Source organism: Mytilus trossulus, chromosome 3 (genome assembly GCF_036588685.1).
Source record: "Mytilus trossulus isolate FHL-02 chromosome 3, PNRI_Mtr1.1.1.hap1, whole genome shotgun sequence".
NCBI lineage: Eukaryota > Metazoa > Mollusca > Bivalvia > Mytilida > Mytilidae > Mytilus > Mytilus trossulus.
The window spans coordinates 31613950-31633271 of NC_086375.1; the positions used below are offsets into that span (position 1 = coordinate 31613950).

At 31.2% G+C, this 19322-nt stretch overlaps 1 protein-coding gene across 8 annotated transcripts in view; it reads left to right on the forward strand.

The window, feature by feature from the left end:
• Positions 1-19322, forward strand: part of LOC134711239 (leucine-rich repeat-containing protein 9-like) — a 47121-nt gene that overhangs the window by 15944 nt on the left and 11855 nt on the right. For all 8 annotated transcript variants that reach the window (XM_063571724.1, XM_063571728.1, XM_063571730.1 and 5 more), the window contains 18 exons: positions 4767-4861; positions 5614-5745; positions 6235-6420; positions 7237-7360; positions 7639-7765; positions 8107-8167; positions 8898-8965; positions 10447-10553; positions 11442-11590; positions 12274-12460; positions 13061-13117; positions 13504-13635; positions 14167-14433; positions 14703-14813; positions 15474-15761; positions 17602-17724; positions 18434-18609; positions 19174-19237. In XM_063571724.1, coding sequence (XP_063427794.1) covers positions 4767-4861; positions 5614-5745; positions 6235-6420; positions 7237-7360; positions 7639-7765; positions 8107-8167; positions 8898-8965; positions 10447-10553; positions 11442-11590; positions 12274-12460; positions 13061-13117; positions 13504-13635; positions 14167-14433; positions 14703-14813; positions 15474-15761; positions 17602-17724; positions 18434-18609; positions 19174-19237 — 2454 coding nt within the window. The remainder of the gene's footprint in view (positions 1-4766; positions 4862-5613; positions 5746-6234; positions 6421-7236; positions 7361-7638; positions 7766-8106; positions 8168-8897; positions 8966-10446; positions 10554-11441; positions 11591-12273; positions 12461-13060; positions 13118-13503; positions 13636-14166; positions 14434-14702; positions 14814-15473; positions 15762-17601; positions 17725-18433; positions 18610-19173; positions 19238-19322) is intronic.

A 19322-nucleotide genomic window follows, 5' to 3' on the forward strand; every position in this document is an offset into this window, starting at 1 on the left:
TCAAAACATGTCCAAGAATTTTGTAATATTCCTGGACTTTAACCATATGTTAACACATTTACTTTAACAGTTTAATATTATTCAAAATAAGTGGACCCTCCCTCTTTTAGAAAAGTTGTTTAAAATATAATGTATTTCTCCTCTTTTTGAGTAAAAAATTCTAAGTTGTCAAAAGGTTTTGTATAGTAGCACGGTACACATCCTTAGTTTTTCTATTTTCTTTACTACAACTGGTAAAGTAAAATGACTCCTTCAAGGCCCTTGTCTGAGGGAGGGTTGGTCCCAACCTGATAATAACAAACATAGGTCAAAGTACGGCCTTTTACACAGAGCTTTGATCAAGACCAACCAGCAAGCTATAAGGGACCACAACTTAGTATTGTACACAATTCGAACAGGAAAACCAACGATCTAAATTATATTTCTAAACAGGAAAATACCAATGAACCACATCAACAAACGATAACTGCTGAACGACAGGTCCCTGAATCAACCATGACGGGTGCACAAACCTGCAGCGGGTATGACCGTAACCATACATTATAATAACAGTTGAAGGCAAATCCTTCAGAAGTTCTTTGTACTTTATTTTAACAACACAAGAAACCAACATTTTGTTCTGTACTGGTATTTCTATTTATATCAGAGCACTCCCGCTTGGAATAAATTGGTTTCATGCTGAAAAAAATATTCTCGCAGATATTTACAGTGTTGTGGGGTGCTGATAGGTTTAAAATCGTTATATAAAGGCTAGACTGTGATTTAAAAAAAACAAATGTTGAGATCTTTATATAATATTTACAAAAAAACGGTGCGGGAAATGGACATGATTTCATTTCCGAATGCGGAAAGTGGGAATATAATAAAAATTAAAAAAATCTGTTTTGAAAAAAATAGGTGAGGGCGGGTCCGTCGAACAAGGAATCAAATTGGTGTGGCCTTAGGACAATATTTTCATATACTCAGGAATATTTATAAATGACATTTCAAAATGCCATTCAGCTGAAACCAAAAGTAACAAATTGGTCATTGTGACCTATATGTCACATTTGACTGAACTTTATTTCAGTATCAATTGTGATACATAAATGACACTTTTCTGTTGCAATTTATTTTAAACAATTTCAACAAAAATTTGAAATTGTACGACATGCTCCAATATTAATCAATTTAAGCTTCCATTAAGTAATGATAAAATGCAATATCTTGACAATTTATATTCTTTTATTTGATAAAGTCTCTGATTTTAGCCTTATTTTTGACAGATGAAGAGCTTAAACACCCTTGTTATATAGACATGTAAAAATAGTTCTTGTTTCACTCTGAATAAAGGGGTTCAGTTTAGGAGGAATTTTTTTTTTTTCTTAGTAAACAATAACATAATTTATTTTATTTGCAGGACTTTTTATTAGTTTAATTCTCAATATCAGTCATGTTATCAGTTGTTTTATTGATATGATGAATGAAATTCTCAATATTATTGACACGAATGTAAAAATATTTTGATTTCTATCAGTATTTACATGCATTGAAATCTATTTTTTAGCTCACCTGTCCCGAAGGGACAAGTGAGCTTATGCCATCACTTGGCGTCCGTCGTTCTCTGTCGTCTGTCGTCTGTCGTCCGTCGTCTGTCGTCGTAAACTATTTCAAGAATCTTCTCCTCTGAAACTACTGGGCCAAATACTTTCAAACTTTAATTGAATGTTCCTTAGGGTATTTAATTTATAAATTGTATCCGAAGTTTTGATCTATCAACAAACATGGTCGCCATTGCTAAAAATAGAACATAGGGGTCAAATGCAGTTTTTGGCTTATAACTCAAAAACCAAAGCATTTAGAGCAAATCTGACATGGGGATTATATTGTTTATCAGGTCAAGATCTATGTGCCCTGAAATTTTCTGATGAATCAGACAACCCGTTGTTGGGTTGCTGCCCCTGAATTGGTAATTTTAAGGAAATTTTGCTATTTTTGGTTATTATCTTGAATATTATTATAGATAGAGATAAACTGTAAACAGGAATAATATTCAGCAAAGTAAGATTTACAAATAAGTCAACATGACGGAAATGGTCAGTTGACCCCTTTAGGAGTTATTGCCCTTTATAGTCAATTTTTAACCATTTTTCGTAAATCTTGAAAATCTTTTACAAAATTCTTCTCCTCTGAAACTACTGGGCAAAATACTTCCAAACTTTAACTGAATGTTCCTTAGGGTATCTAGTTTGTAAATTGTATCCGAAGTTATGATCTATCAACAAACATGGTCGCCATTGCTAAAAATAGAACATAGGGGTCAAATGCAGTTTTTGGTCTTATAACTCAAAAACCCAAGCATTTAGAGCAAATCTGACCTGGGGTTATATTGTTTATCAGGTCAAGATCTACAATGTTTCTGCCCTGAAATTTTCAGATGAATCAGACAACCTGTTGTTGGGTTGCTGCCCCTGAATTGATAATTTTAAGGAAATTTTGCTGTTTTTAGCTCACCTGGCCCAAAGGGCCAAGTGAGCTTTTCTCATCACTTGGCGTCCGGCGTCGTCAACCTGCGTTAACTTTTACAAAAATCTTCTCCTCTGAAACTACTAGGCCAAATTTAACCAAACTTGGCCACAATCATCATTGGGGTATCTAGTTTAAAAATTGTGTCCGGTGACCCCGCCAACTAACCAAGATGGCCGCCATGGCTATAAATAGAACATAGGGGTAAAATGCAGTTTTTGGCTTATAACTCAAAAACCAAAACATTTAGGGCAAATCTGACATGGGGTAATATTGTTAATCAGGTTAAGATCTATCTGCCCTGAAATTTTCAGATGAATCTGACATTCCGTTGTTAGGTTGCTGCCCCTGAATTGGTAATTTTAAGGAAATTTTGTTGTTTTTGGTTATTATCTTGAATATTATTTCAGATAGAGATAAACTGTAAAAAGCAATAATGTTCAGCAAAGTAAGATCTACAAATAAGTCATCATGACCAAAATGATCAGTTGACCACTTTAGGAGTTATTGCCCTTTATAGTCAATTTTTAACCATTTTTCGTAAATCTTAGTAATCTTTTAGAAAAATGTTCTCCTCTGAAACTGCTGGGCCAAATTATTTGAAACTTGGCCACAATCATCATTGGGGGTATCTAGTTTAAAAATTGTGTCCGGTGACCCCGCCAACTAACCAAGATGACCGCCATGGCTATAAATAGAACATAGGGGTAAAATGCAGTTTTTGGCTTATAACTTAAAAACCAAAGCATTTAGAGCAAATCTGACATCGGTAAAATTGTTAATCAGGTGAAGATCTATCTGCCCTGAAATTTTCAGATGAATTGGACAACCTGTTTTTGGGTTGCGGCCCCTGAATTGGTAATTTTAAGGAAATTTTGCTGTTTTTGGTTATTATATTGAATATTATTATAGATATAGGTAAACTGTAAACAGCAATAATGTTCAGCAAGGTCAGATTTACAAATAAGTCAATTTGACCAAAATGGTTAGTTGACCTCTTTAGGAGTTATTGCCCTTTAAAGTCAATTTTTAACCATTTTTCGTAAATTTTATATATCTTTTACTAAAATCTTCTTCTCTGAAACTGCTGTGCCAAAAAGATCCAAACTTGGCCACAATCATCTTTGGGGTTTCTTGTTTAAAAAATGTGTCTGGTGACCTGGCCATCAAACCAAGATGGCCGCCACGGCTAAAAATAGAACATAGGGGTAAAATGCAGTTTTTGGCTTATAACTCAAAAACCAAATAATTTAGAGAAAATCTGACATGAAGTAAAATTGTTAATCAGGTCAAGATCTATCTGCCCTGAAATTTTCAGATGAATTGGACAACCTGTTTTTGGGTTGCGGCCCCTGAATTGGTAATTTTAAGGAAATTTTGCTGTTTTTGGTTATTATATTGAATATTATTATAGATATAGGTAAACTGTAAACAGCAATAATGTTCAGCAAAGTAAGATCTACAAATAAGTCAACATGAACGAAATGGTCAATTGACCCCTGTAGGAGTTATTGACCTTTGTAGTCAATTTTCAATCTGCTTCCTTTGTTTAATATTCACATAGACCAAGGTGAGCGACACAGGCTCTTTAGAGCCTCTAGTTGTTTATTATCTTGAATATAATTATAGATAGAAATAAACTGTAAACAGCAATGATGTTCAGCAATGTAAGATCTTCAATTAAGTCAATTTGACCAAAATTGTCAATTGACCCCTTAAGGAGTTATTGCCCTTTAAGGACTTTTTTCGCAATTTGTTCATCATGTTGACTTACTTTAAAAAATCTTCTCCTTTGAAACTGCTGTATCAATTTCAGCCAAACTTAGGCTAAATGAGTTTCAGAGTATTTAGTATAAATTTTATATTTTATTTCCTTGTATGTCAAGAAACATAGCTACTATGGCTAAAATAGAACATAGGAGAAAATGATTATTTTTTTTGGCTTTTGAAGAAAATAGGACGATCCAAAATACATTTAAATAAATTGAAAAGCCAAAATAATCATTGATGAGAGATTTAACCAAAAGAATTAAGGTGAGCGATTCAGGCTCTTGAGAGCCTCTTTTTATTATTTTAAGGTGCCATTTTGTTTCATAAATCACTTTGTTCATGTTGGCATCTGTTTATAAGAATCATTTAGATTTCTCCTTTTGCGAAAAAAATGAATATGCATATCATTATGCTATTACTACAAAAAATATCTTATCATTTGAAAAGTTGTGTACAAAGGAACTATGTATGCCTTTTTATATACTTTGCAGGCCAAAGCCCAGAAATTAGAGGAAACAGGTGGTTTTGTAGCTAAACATACATGTCTAAAGGAAAGGATAAGAAAATGGGAAAGGAAGTGCCATGAGTGAGTATTTTAATTACTGTATTAGACTGAATTACTCTCTGCTTACAAAAAAAGCACCCCTTTAAAAAATTTCAATCAACAATGACAAAAGCTTAAGAAATAAACATGACAGGTAATAATTGAGGGCAGTATAGGAATGAAGATATTTAATGTATTTGTACGAGACGTGGCCTGCTCTCATGCAACTTTTTGAATACTATTATCTAGTATCTTAGAGCTATGCGTTACCCTTCATTCTTGTTGACACACTTTGCAAAATCCACCAATTAATTTTTATCAATTTGTTTTTATCCTAGATATGAATGAAATTTTTACTACATAACATAAAGCAAAAAACAACTAATCAATTATAAAATGGGAATAATGACTAAAATCAGAAAGGAAACAACTAGGAAAGTTAAGTTGTTCAGAATAGAAAAAAAGAGAATCAAAATGGGGAATGTATCAAAAAGACAAAAACCTAACCAAATAGTAGAAAACAGCCAGGGGCCACCAATGGGTCTTCAACGCAGCAAGAAAAATCCTCCATATGGAGAGCAGCTGAACAATAATGGATACTAGTTCAGGGAAATGGAAGCATACAAATCATACAAATGAACCTAAATTAGAAAAAAACATAGAAGACTAACGACAACTAGAAGTTTATTATATGTTTAAAAAATTATAGTACAGCATATTTGTTATAATGGTATAAATGGATTCAGTAAAAAGTTTTGTATGCTTTTTGATAATGTTTTAATTTATTATTATAGAATTGAGTGTTATTATAATGAGGCTGCTGCTAGAATAAAGAAAAGTGCTGATGTAATTGTTAATAGAATGTTAATAGAACTAGAATCTGGAGGAAATGTCCGCTTTGAAGAGGGTTCACCTACAGATATTTGGTAAGGGGAAAATGAAAATAATCTAGCTTTTAAAGATTACAACAATCTGTTTGCTCTACTTACATGACTTAGGCTGCTTAATTTTTTGTGATAAAACGTTCTGTGGAATGAATTCACAATAATTTCATCATAACCTAATTTAAAGGTTCATCAAACCTACCTGTTTCGTTAACATTTTCTCAATTTCATTGCTGTATCATCTTATACAGCTGTAAAATAAAGTAGGTTATTGTTTTCATGAAAAACTACTTTGAAATTTCTTGAATTCTTTTACATGAAAACTTATCTAGAAAAATATTGAATATCTAATCTCGTGAGCTTAAGATCCAGCAGCTAACATACAAATTATCAGACTCAAGCTAAAACTTTGGAGGGCAAGAAGGCAGATGTAAATACATGTACTATGAAATTTAAAAAACTTTAAGTTTATGTTTAATATCACCAATAATTTATCTATGGGCGACTGATAATCATGATATCTCTTACCAGGTTTTCCTCATGTCATGATTTGGTGCTGTCCAGATTTTGTGCTAGTGATTATAAGGATCACAATGTATCGGGAATCAAAATCCACAGAATTATACGGATACATAACAGGATGTTACGGACACGGTTTGACGATATCTTGTCTTCCATCGTGGATGATCCTGATGGAGAATACTATCCATGTAACAGGTGTGTATATGTTAAATATCATGAAGATTCATTTAGTTATTCTTTCTGATAAAAAAAAAATGGAGATGTGGTGTTATTGCCTTTGAGACAACTTTTAACATCTAACTAGAGTCCAAATGGTGTAGAATAAAGCATCTAAGGTAACTGTTTAGCCTTCAACCTATACTGTACAGTCAGCTATGAAAAGCCATATCATTATAAAATGTGAAATAATTCAAACAAAAAATGTTGGCCTGATATATTTACAAAACAATACACAAACACAAAATTTGTAGTACAGTAACCAATGACAACCACTAAATATGTAAATTACAGGCTACTGACTTAGGACAGGCTCATATAGAACTTTGCGGGCTAAACCTGTTTGTGAGTGCTCAATCCTCTACTAGCAATAAATTGAATCTCAGTATCATAGAAATTGAGACAAGTAAAACAATTCTGCAAGAAACAAGTGATAAGTATTGTTCACTCAGTTTTTTGTTCATGTCATTATGTGTCAAACAGGTTTGAATTAAATTTGACTATTGCTTTTAATGAGTTAATTTGGCAATAATGCTTCAGGAGAACTGGCTACAAAGGCATATAATATGAACTCATATAAACAAGTCTAAATTGAATACAACGTTCAAGCCTATGATTGTGTTGGATAAAACAGCAATTTTTATATGTGTGCATGTAAAACAAATTTCGTTGTAGAGGGGTCTAAATACTCATATATTAAAGCATGGAAAATACAATTTATTATATTTTTAAAAGTCATCTGTATTAAATTAAATGATAAATTCTACAATAGCTAGATATATCCTATATTTTCAGAAATACAGGCTACAGAAAGTTATTAGAATATTTATTTTGGATGCAGGACCCCCAGTTATCTAATGGTGCTAATGAACCAGGACATTTGTTAGAGGAAGGTTTCCTAGAGGCTCAAACATACAGTGTAAGATGATTTTCAAAAATTCCTAACAGATTTTATTATACTTTTTTACGTTTATTTTTTTTAACTATACCCTAGTGTTGGAGTTGAGGTTATATTGCAATTACCTTGTCTGCCCATCAGTTTGTCTAAAAATATTTTGATCACACTTTTCTCAGAAAGTTTTGAACAGAATGTCTTTATTATTTGGTCAGCAACTAAATAGTGATGACTTGTAATATTTGAGCTCTTTTGAATTATCAGCTACTTCCTGTGTGCTGATACATTGTGTACTTTTTCAGGATTTGGGAAGAGATGGTGCTGTTTCTCTTAGTAATAGTTTGAGTTTAGCTGATAGACATAGGATAGAACATTTAACCAAAAATGGCAAGAATTCAGACTATAGTGATTCATGTCCATTTAGATATGGTAAGTAAATACTCAAAAATCCTAATCTCTTTTGCTGTTTTAAAAAAACTCTTTTTAAGCTTAACATCTACCTAAATGATGGCAACCATAAATCCTGTGTTGAAATTGTTGTGAAATGAAATGGGATGTATATTTGGTGTTTTTTGGGGGGATTTTTTTTTGCATTTGATTTTATAGTTTTTCAGGGACAACATTGATAAATTTCATCTAAATTTGATATGGAGGATAGAATTAAACCAAAGAATATGACACAAAAAAAATGAAAAAGAAAAACACTATTAAAGCTAGAAAAAACATAGATGGAATGAAAATGATCTAATTATTTCTTTAAATATTTTCAGGTCAGTTGGTTATATCTAAAGTTTATCTTGGTAAAAGTGTCAAAGCTTTAGATGATAGACAGTAAGTTAATTTTTACAAACTTTAAGGTGAAAAAATTGGTGAAAATAATGTTATAATTTTCTAATATCCCTGTACATTCTCAATTTTTGTTTTATGCTTCAAAATTTGACTGTCATACATGGAATCAGAACTTTTAGTTTGCTGGAGTATTTTACGATCCACAAATTCAAAAAAAGACCATATTCATTTTAGTTTTGTTAACCAATAACAAATGTTTAACTTGAATAGATAAACATGCACCTAATTATAATTCCTTGAAATGCCTCACTCTTACATTGACCAGAACAAACAGAAAAGCTTTCAGCATTTCAAGTCTAGCAAACATTTGTTCTTTATAGATTATCAACAATAATTGCTTTTCTCACTTAAGCCGGTACGGCAAAAGCGAGAAAAGCAATCGAGGTTGAGTTGACCAATGATAATTTGTTAATTGCTGTTTTACCTACAACAACGTTGTCAATTTCATTAGCAACGCCACGTGTATTCTTAGTTTCTAGCCATAATTTTCAATCCCAAGCCAGTAGCATGATATGAAAAATTATCACAAAAAAAGATCAAAGGAAAAATGCACAAAAAAGCGTTGAGTAAATTTTTTCTAAGAAAAGCTGATATAGCTCTGCAGGCTACAATCATGTTTAAGATTGTGCACAAATTTTAAGTCCTTGATTTTATTTACCAAAAAATACGGTTTTATATGACAAATTTCTCAAAATCTATAATTCTTTTCCAGAATAAGCAAAAGTTCATATCCAAAAATAGATGCTGTGTTCAAACCAAGGAAGATGTGTATTTCTAATGGTGAGTCTTATCCTGTTGCCTGAAAGCATCTAGCTGTTGTTAGACACACATAGGAATACCTTCTTTAGCCTTGGTCAGTGTCATCCTTTATGTTTATCTCCAACTCCATAGCTGGACAGGACCAAAATTTTTTTTTACAGATTACTAGAAAGTTAGAAAAGGGAAAGATGAGCCATAAAAATAAAGAATAGAGAACTATGTATTGCTTTAATATATAAAAAAAATAAAGAATGATGGGCAAACATACAAAGAAGAGAGAAAAAAAACCTAAATAATTAAAGAATACATAAATGAATGCCCCCCTCCAGACCCTCATAAAATTATTGTGGTTGACCACATAAAAAAATTTGTAAGGGTTCCGCGGAACCCAGTGTCTCGCCTACTTTTGCTGTAAATCGCGGGCTCAACAAAAATGAGGAAAAAAATCAATAAAATTTTCCTCTTAATACCATCTTATGATTGTAAGAAGCTTCTGTCTAGGTTTGGTAAAACTCTAGGATAGTTAATAAATCTAATGAATGTTTTGAAAACTTTAACTGCAAACTGTATGTAATGTTAACTTTAAAGAAAATCTAAGTCCATTTAAAAATAAAATACAGAAAAAACAGAGTTATCTTTTTACAAAATTTACTTCTGGATACTATTTTATGATCATAAATAAGCTTCTGTTCAAGTTTGGTACACACCCAGGATAGTTTAAGAAAGTTATTAAAATTTTAAAAACTTTAACCACAGAGTGAATGTAATGTTTCCCCGCAGAAAAACTAAGTCCATTTAAAAGTAAAATACGGAAAAAATGGATTTATATTTTTACAAAATTTACTTCTGGATACTATCTTATGATCATAAACAAGCTTCTGTCCAAGTTTGGTACAAACCCAGGGTAGTTTAAGAAAGTTATTGAAATTCTAAAAACTGTAACCACAAAGTGAATGTTATGTTTCCCCGCAGAAAAAACTAAGTCTATTTATAAGTAAAATACGGAAAAAATGGAATTTCTTTTTTACAAAATTTACTTCTGGATACTATCTTATGATCATAAACAAGCTTCTGTCCATGTTTGGTAGAAATCCAGTATAGTTTAAAAAAGTTATTAAAATTTCAAAAACTTTAACCACAGAGTGAATATTTGTTGACGCCGGAATGTAGGATCGCTTAGTCTCGCTTTTTCGACTAAAGTCGAAGGCTCGACAAAAATGACTTCTATTTATATTTTATTTAGTGACAGCAAGTGATTCATGTCCTCTGAAAATGGTTTGTGTGATCACACCAGTTATAGGTACAAGATATTTTCAGGAGTGGCAGAGTGTTCATACACATATTGTAAAAAAATGTCTTCCTGTTGAAAAAGTAACTAGGCAAACATTCATGTTCACAAGAAGTTTAAGGATTGCTCTGTTAATGTTCCTAGTGAACTGCCTCTTTTTATGATTGACAGTTAATAAGGAGGAGTTACATATAATTTATTTATTCTATTTCAGAAGGTGATACTTTATGTGAATGTAGCGCCAGACAATGTGAGTGGTATTTATTTGACAACAGACTTGTACTGCCAGAATATGTGGTAGAGTTTGAATATGTCACTAAGGTAAGACAAAATCTTTTGGACTTTTTTCCATGCCCCACCTCAATTTCACGGTCCACTGAACATAGAAAATTTTAGTGTGAGGGGGTTATTCCATATGCATGAACTATGAATACCTTCTTTGTTAACCTTGATGTGAACTCTCTTTTCAGTCCTTTATTGGGTACCAACCTAAACATTTTATAAAAACATTTCACAGAAAAAATAAAATACAGCTAAATAAAACTGACCTATTTAGCCATTTTTAGCTCACCTGGCCCAAAGGGCCAAGTAAGATTTTCTCACCACTTGGCGTCCGTCTAGTTATTTAATATCAAAAATATGTATCACTAGAATAGTTGTGGAAAAATATTCTGAAGGGTTAAAATAAAGTCCAGATATGTTTTTTGCAAGTCAGACACCAGATCTTCAAGACATACGACTGTCATGTGTTTTTTTTTGCCGTTTTAATTACAAACCAGCAAGTTGAAATTAGCAGGGTTCTTATATTATTATTAGTACGAAAACACATTACACGATGATAATACTAATAGTCACAATCATAAGTGGTTTATCTGACTCCGGTGATTTATGGAAGACTTTACCATAAGTAGGTCGTGTTTTGTTTAAATTGTACCCAAAGTGGAACACAGTACCAGTCTACCTATGTTTATATTTGCAGTAACCAATGGCATGTCTTTAATTATTTTGTCGAGAAAAAAAGATCTCCAGTTATTCATGTTTTATCAAATGACAACATTTGAAATATTTGTGAAGATTTTGTGAATAAAATCTATTTGGATAATGGTGTATTTTATTTATGACTTACTTGATAGGGAACATACCAGAACAGGATTTCATATTAGAACATTGATGTTATTGAACTTAATTTTGTTTCTGTTTTTGTTACAGTTTAGATCCAAGTCGCCTTTTAGTTACTTCAATGATATGTTATTAGACAATCGAGAATGTCGGTTACCGGCAGTACCTCATGCGGATGATGACAAGTCAGCTGATGATGATGTCTTAAACATGGAACCTCAATGTAAACCTAGACCAAGGTACTATAGACAAGTCAAAATAAAGTGATCCAATTTGATTTGTGTCTTATCTAAAAAACAATTATAGGAGATGTTACATTAATAATTTGATGTCAGTTTATATGTAAAAAAATATTGATATGTTATTGTTAATTCAATTCTGTGTTAAAGATTATTTTACATTACCAGCTTTTGACTCAGAAGTTTCAATTTTTTTTCGACTGGTTACCTTCTTTGTTGTAGAACATTCTGATCCTCGGTTCAGTAAGAGCAATGTAAAATTAATATCAATCTTACCATCAGTACATTTGGGGAGGGGATTTGATATTGTATTAAAGTCTGAAAAACCATATATTTGAGACACAACATGATATTGATTCTGTGTCATAATAGAAATATTTCTTCTTTTTTCTTTTTTACATTTCTATTTTCTTCTATTTTAATTTTTTTTTTTATCATGAGTTTGAGGAATGTAATGGGGGTGCATTTTATCAACTACTATCCTATACATAGCTAAATACAGTGATTGAAATGTTGCTTTGTTTATAAATGGAAGGAAAATGAATTTTGTTGATTCATTAAAATGTAGACAAGATTCTTGTTCTATATATGTCACTAGAAAACTTAATATTGAGCTTTCAAACTTAGATTGATGCTTGCAAATCAAAATAGAAAATAAGTTTTGTAGACTATCTACATTATAGGTTAATAGCCTTGACAGAAGAACTAGTCCTGAAACTTGCCAAAGTAGATAGCATGTCCAGTATCACATCACTAAATCTCCATGGAAATGCATTGTCAAAGTTAAAACCAATACATAGCCTACATAACCTGAAGCGTCTGGTAGTCAGTGGTAACGAGTTAACCAAACTGGATGAGTTGTCTAATATGGTAAATACAAGCTTTATCTATGGTTATAAAAAATATTTTATGTTAATAAAATTTGTATTCAAATTTGATTAAGTTTGAAATAGATTTTAAGATGGGGAAAATGTTTCAACTGCAGTACCCCATACAAGGGTCAATTTCAGGTAAAAGAAGAGGGGTGCATCAAAAGGCTTCATAATGGAAGGAAGGGTTAATGATGTTTGGCTAGTATTACTGTAATCTGTTTTTTTAAAACACAGCATTTAACATAAAGGATACAATTAATATTAATGTTTAGTATGTAAGAGACAGCATAGGATCTTCACTGCTGAAACTCAAATGTATTTGCAAAAGGGGACATTCATTGTTCATAAGATATAACAGAAATTAAAAAGCAATATTTAGTCAAATGGTAAATTCTTGTAAATTATTGTAAATAATTTACCAGAGGTGTATTTGTGATTACGTTTTTTTGTATTTAGATATGGAGAACTAAAGGATTGTTCGTTAAAAATATAATGCATATCCAGGTTAAAAAATTTAAATTCATGAAATTAAATGCTATTATATTTTAGTGATATATGATTTTATACACTATAATATATTGTCATCTTGTCTTTTCAGTGTATTGAGTATTTAGATGTTAGTTTCAATAAAATTTGTACTTTGGATGGTCTGAAGGTATGTATCAAAGATATTTCTTTCTTTTTATTTTGACATAAACAATTCCTTAATGATTGTGTCTACTTTTACAACTACAAAAAATTTAAACCAAATGCTATATCTTGAGAGTAGGTTTTTATTACCAGAAAAGCCTTGCATTGCAGTACAAAAATATATGCGAAATTGTGATTAAGAAACCCAATCTCAATGAACTCAAATCAAAATTTTTGTAAAAAAAAAAATCTTTCCTAAATCCCAATCTGCCATATTAGTCAAACAAGTTTTAATTTAGATAATTTTAACCATATATGACCTTTTCAAGACTCTTAAATTGCACTGAGTGTTGTTTTATATCTAAATATTTTTATGTTTTATTGCTAAAAGAGGTAATCTTTCCATTACAGAATGTCCACAAGTTAAAGTTTTTAGATTTAAGTTGGAATAAATTGTGCAATACAAGAGAAGATTTATCAATACTTAGAAAACATGTGCCAAACCTGCTGATACTGGACACAAGACATAATAACTGGCAAAAGGTGAGAAAGGAAATATCTTTTTTTATTCAAAAATTATTGTGAGGGTTATATTATTGTGAATAATGACATTGGATAAGTATACCAAGAATTGCATTCTTATATCTGATACATATATCTGAATGCATATTTTCCTAAAATCACAATTATTAATCTCATATTTAAGTCCATTCAAAGATGGCAATAATAAATGCATGCAATAATTTCTAAATTTCATTAGTAACTATATTCTTATTTACAAGTATTACCTATACTTTTAGGCTTCGTGATGCTCAACCCTAAGTATCATAGTTAACAATTACTGTAAATTTATTTATTTTTATAGATTGAGGAAAAATTGTGTGTAAGTTTGTATTTGATTTCATGGCTTTCCCTAAGAAAATTGGTAATGTGTTGAACATTTTGATTTGTAGTTAACGTATATTCACAAAAAAATGGTAAACCACGAAAGATAGTGATTCCACAATAAGCAGTATGAATTAAAGTACTAAATCATGCATTATTAAATTAAATCTAAATTTTGTCATTTTTCAGCCAGAAAATCTTCGTCTCAGAATCATAGGAAGATTAAAGTCACTGACATTATTAGATGGCTCTTGTGTATCTGAGACTGAGGCTACAGGTGCATTACGTATTGCAGCTGGTTCTCGGATATCCCATTTGTCATTACTGACACATACAAGGACAGACAACAATAAACCAAGATCATTAAGTCTAATGACAACACCACATATACTGGAGAAAATCAGTCGGAGTAAACCAGAGAAAATGAATGAACATGATAGCCACTGGTTTCTCAAGGTAAAAAAAATAGTTGGAATATTTTTTTGTTTTCACCAGGAAAGAATATTTAGGGTTTATGTCAGCAACCATGCATAGAGAAGAATGCTGTTTAAAAAGTTGTCTGTAGTTTTGTAGTAAAATAGATCCTTAATTTTTTTATTAAAAAAAATACTTGCATTTCTTACATTTCAAGAGTAATGTTGTATTGATAAGAGATTAGGTTTTTATTGTAGCATTGGCATTGATATAAATATATGTTTTTTTATATAAAATATGTTTTTGTTTAGGTTACATCACTGAACTTAGACAAACAACATTTAACAAAGTTATCAGGACTGGAAAAACTAGAGAATCTAAAGTGGGCATCCTTTGCTGATAATGATCTCACGAAGATAGAGGTAAGTTAATAAGAACTGATGGATTGGCTAGATGTCGTTTTAATCTATAAATCTAATATAAAAAAGAAGATGTGGTATGATTGCCAATGAGACAACTATCCACAAAAGACCAAAATGACACAAACATTAACAATTATAGGTCACTGTACGGCCTTCAACAATGAGCAAAGCCCATACCGCATATAGTCAGCTATAAAAGGCCCCGATAAGACAATGTAAAACAATTTAAGACTATAAAGAAGATGTGGTACAATTGCCAATAAGACATCTTTCCACCAGAAATTTCATTTCAAGTGATTGAGTTAGATAATGTTCTTCTATGAATATTGATAAATATAGATTTATGTTTAAAGAAAATTAGTTTTTTTATTGGTTACTGATTTAATTTATCAATTACTCTGAAATGAGTAAATTTTGATGAGCACAGTTGGCGGACAAATTTTATTTATTCAATTAGGGCTGTTATATATTTTTTTAAATGATACAAATTACATTTGACAATGAATTATTATTTTTCTTAATTTTGCATGTTTTATAAATATGATTGCCGCTCTAAACTCTCCCAGGTTTAACGTAACTTTCTGCCTCCTTTATAAAATTTACTTTCACAATACCTTTGCATAGATTAATATAATTGTATTTTCAAATTTCATTTTGTAGGGACTAGAAAACTGTTTAAAGTTACATGAATTATATTTGGATAATAACTGTTTATCAAAGCTAGAAGGAATCGGTAAATTGATTCAGCTACGCAGATTAAGTCTGGACTCAAACTATATCTCCACACTAGAGAATACAGGGGTACAGTTTCTCACTGGCTTGTGTTATCTGTCCCTGGAAAATAACAAAATTGTCTCCCTTGCTGGTGTACAGAAACTGATGTCGTTGGTAGAATTATATGTGGGCAACAATATACTGAATTCTGTTCGAGAAATCTTCTTTTTAAAGGTAAGATAACATTCTTCATCTTTTTTTTATGTCCTGCCTACAATGAAGGTTCCATTATGTTTTCAGTCTGTTCATCCATCTTTTTAGTGAGTCCTCCTATATCAGTTAAAAGATTTTTTGTCAAAGTAGTTTACCATGAATTTATGATCATATGAATTTTATATGTAATTCATGTTGTGAACTTTACAAAATATGAATTTGACCTAAACCTCACTCTATCTGAACACAAAATATATAGTGCAAGCTGTGTTTGGCATTTCTATGTACACAGATTATTGTTAAAAAATCTCAAAATTTATAACTTCTCTAATACTGATTGATTCTTTGATGAAAGTAATTTAACTGTTTAACTGTTTATTCAAAATACACTCAAACACAGATTTCCTGCGTAACAGGAGCGACAAATACACATACATTTACAAATAACATAGAAGTGAAATACAAATGATAATCCAGATCAGTTTAAAGAAAAAAGCAATAATCTGTAGAATAAGTATTTTAGTATACTGCCTTAAATGAAGATATACCATCAAATGAAAATTAAGGATTATTTAAGATAGTTTCTTATATTTTTTTCTAAAATATATAAGAACACCCAAAAATAAAAGGACATCTTTGACACAAGTACAGTGAAACCTGTCCAAACCGAACACCCACGGGACTTTGCGTTTTGTTCGGTTTTCGCAGGTGTTCGGATTGTAGAGGTAAACGGAAGTCAACACCAAAATAATGTTGGCATTTACAATTACTGACAAGGGATAATAGGTGTACCAACAGACGACAGTTTATTTATGTGGTGATTTAGATGTAAATGTAAAAATAAAAGAAGATAAAGATAGACGTATTGCTACATTTTTGTTTACAAATCAAACGCCACTCCGTCAATCACGCTCGTCGTTGGAAGATGTCCGACGTGGGGCGATTTTGCTTTTTATAATTATTTTTTCATCCGTTAATTCACTGACCAATTCAGATTCACAGTCACTTTCAAATGACGATTCCGTAGTTAAATCGGGAACGTCATTGTACACATGATTTCTCGGACTAAACTGGTCACCCGCTGATTCATACTTTGGCACACTATAACAGTGTAACAAAAGCAGGGATCCAGTTTATTCTCGGTATTTATCGTTTCTAAATAGCCAACGGAAGTTTTCGGGAGCATTCCAATCAAATATATACGGCCTCTAAAGGGAATTCAGCAATCGAAATCCATTGACGTTGTTGTGTTGCATGTCTTCTTAATCCAGTGAAAGGCTTTTAAACTATTATTTAATTAAACAGTTTAGCTACAGGATGGCAGTTACGAGTTTTTGAGTTAAGTGCCTTTAATTAATCTGAGGGAAAGTTCGTGTCATTATCGGCGATGGGGGTACCTGACCAGTTCAAAGTTTCTTTACCATAAAATCACTTTATACATGGACACAGACATGCTAATTAGTTTGTAATAACAACTCATAAGTTCATTAAACCTCAAATACCCTCGGGAATACTCTGACATCCTGTGTTTGTTTAATTAAATCATGCAAATAATTAATAATATTGTTTTGTGTTGATTGGTATTGATCGATTTTGACAGGTAATTTTTAGATACAAATTCAATAACGAGCCTTCAAAAAGCGTTCGGAGTTCGGTGTTGACAGGATTCGGTTTATTCAGGTTACATTTACGTTAATTGATAGGGAAATTTTGTGGGACTTTGAAAATTGTTAGGTTTAAACTGAAATTTGGTTTTATCAGGGTTCGGTTTACCCAGGTTTCACTGTATATTGATGTTGCTTATTCTTTTTTAAGGTAATATTTATTACCAGTGAACGATGGATATTTTTTCTATTTGTAGACATTACCCAATCTTGTGATTATAGACCTGTATGGAAATCCTGTGGTACATGAAATGGACAATTACAGGCTGTTTATTATTTATCATCTGAAGACATTAAAAGCCTTGGATGGTTTAGCCATTGTAAGTTGTTAAATGAGATGCTGTGGATTCATTATTATTTGTTTGATACCACTTTTTGTGGATTTCTCAGGTATAAAAGAAATTCTAATTTGAATAATCATTGAGGTACAGATTATCTATAGGCTTGTATACAGACTTTAAATAAAACTCAGAGTTAAATATTCACAAGAATACAATATTTTCTCAATCGACAAAAATTAGTACCCAGGAAAATAAATCAATACACAGTAGTTCTATTATTATGTATTTTCTCTAAACAAAAAGTCTTCACCTCTTTCACTTGTTATAAAAACATGGAAACTTATCTAGCACATTAAGCAGATTTTCTCAACTTTGACAATTTGGTTTATTTGAGCGAAAAGTTAACAAAAAAAGTATAAGGCATTGAAATCAATTTTGCTTTGGTGAACTTGATTAGTTTGATCACTTTGGAATTGCAATTAATGAGAGTAATTCAGATGTATTACGTAATTTTTGAATCATTATCATTGTCCATGACCAGACAATGCAGAAATTAAAAATAAATAAAAAGATCCATACCATACTCTTTCACTTGAGTTTCGTATGTTTTGAATATAGATTAAATTTTTTGACTTTGACTGGAAACTGATAACTGGTATAACTATAAGGATCCATACCATACCATACTTTGTTACTGGATTTTTGTATATTTTGAATATAGATTTTAAAAAGAATGTTTTACTTGTAGGAAGCTACTGAGGGTAGTATAGCCAAGGATACATTTGGTGGTCGGTTGACACCAGATTTTGTTGCAGAGAAGTTAGGTCATTCTAACTTTGAAGATGTTAGAGAACTTGATCTGCCAAACAGTGCCATTCGTATTGTTGACTTGGGTCTCAATGATACATTCCTTAATCTTAGAAGGTAATGATCAAATCGTGACTGTTAAGATCTATCCATAGCATAGTTTTCTATGACTATGTGTGATGTTTTTTTGTGTGTAAGAATTAAGCCTCATCTCAAAGATGGAAAAAAAACATAAAATAAAATGTAAATTGAACAGGTTGATTAATATATGTAGACTTTCAGTACAATTAGAGATGACACTTAGAAAACACTGTTGTTCATAAGGCCCCAAAAAAGATTCAGAATTAAATTGTATTATATATTTTTAGTCCTGTCAGTTAAAAGATACCTCATTTTTAGTGTGCAACATATGCAGGTTGAACAAATTTCAAATCTTTTTCTACAGGGTTACACAAAAACATGTTCTTCTAAATCAATACATGAGAATTGTTTACATAGGAAAATAACATTTAAATTAATCACATGTAATTTTTAAAATCAATATTAAGTGATCCATTGTGAGTTTTATTCTCAAATCCAGATTGTAGTCTAGAAATTTATATTTGTTGAACAAATTGTATTTTCTGTGAGAATTTATTACTTGAACAAACTGTAATGATTTTTTTTTATTTATTTTTTTAGTGTCAATCTTGAGCACAATAATTTGACATCATTTAGTGGACTGATTCATCTTCCAAATTTACGGGTAGGTACAGAAATTCAATAGATCGTTTTCATAATAAGGACTTTTGACTACCGTTTCTACAATTATTTTCTGCAAGATACCTACT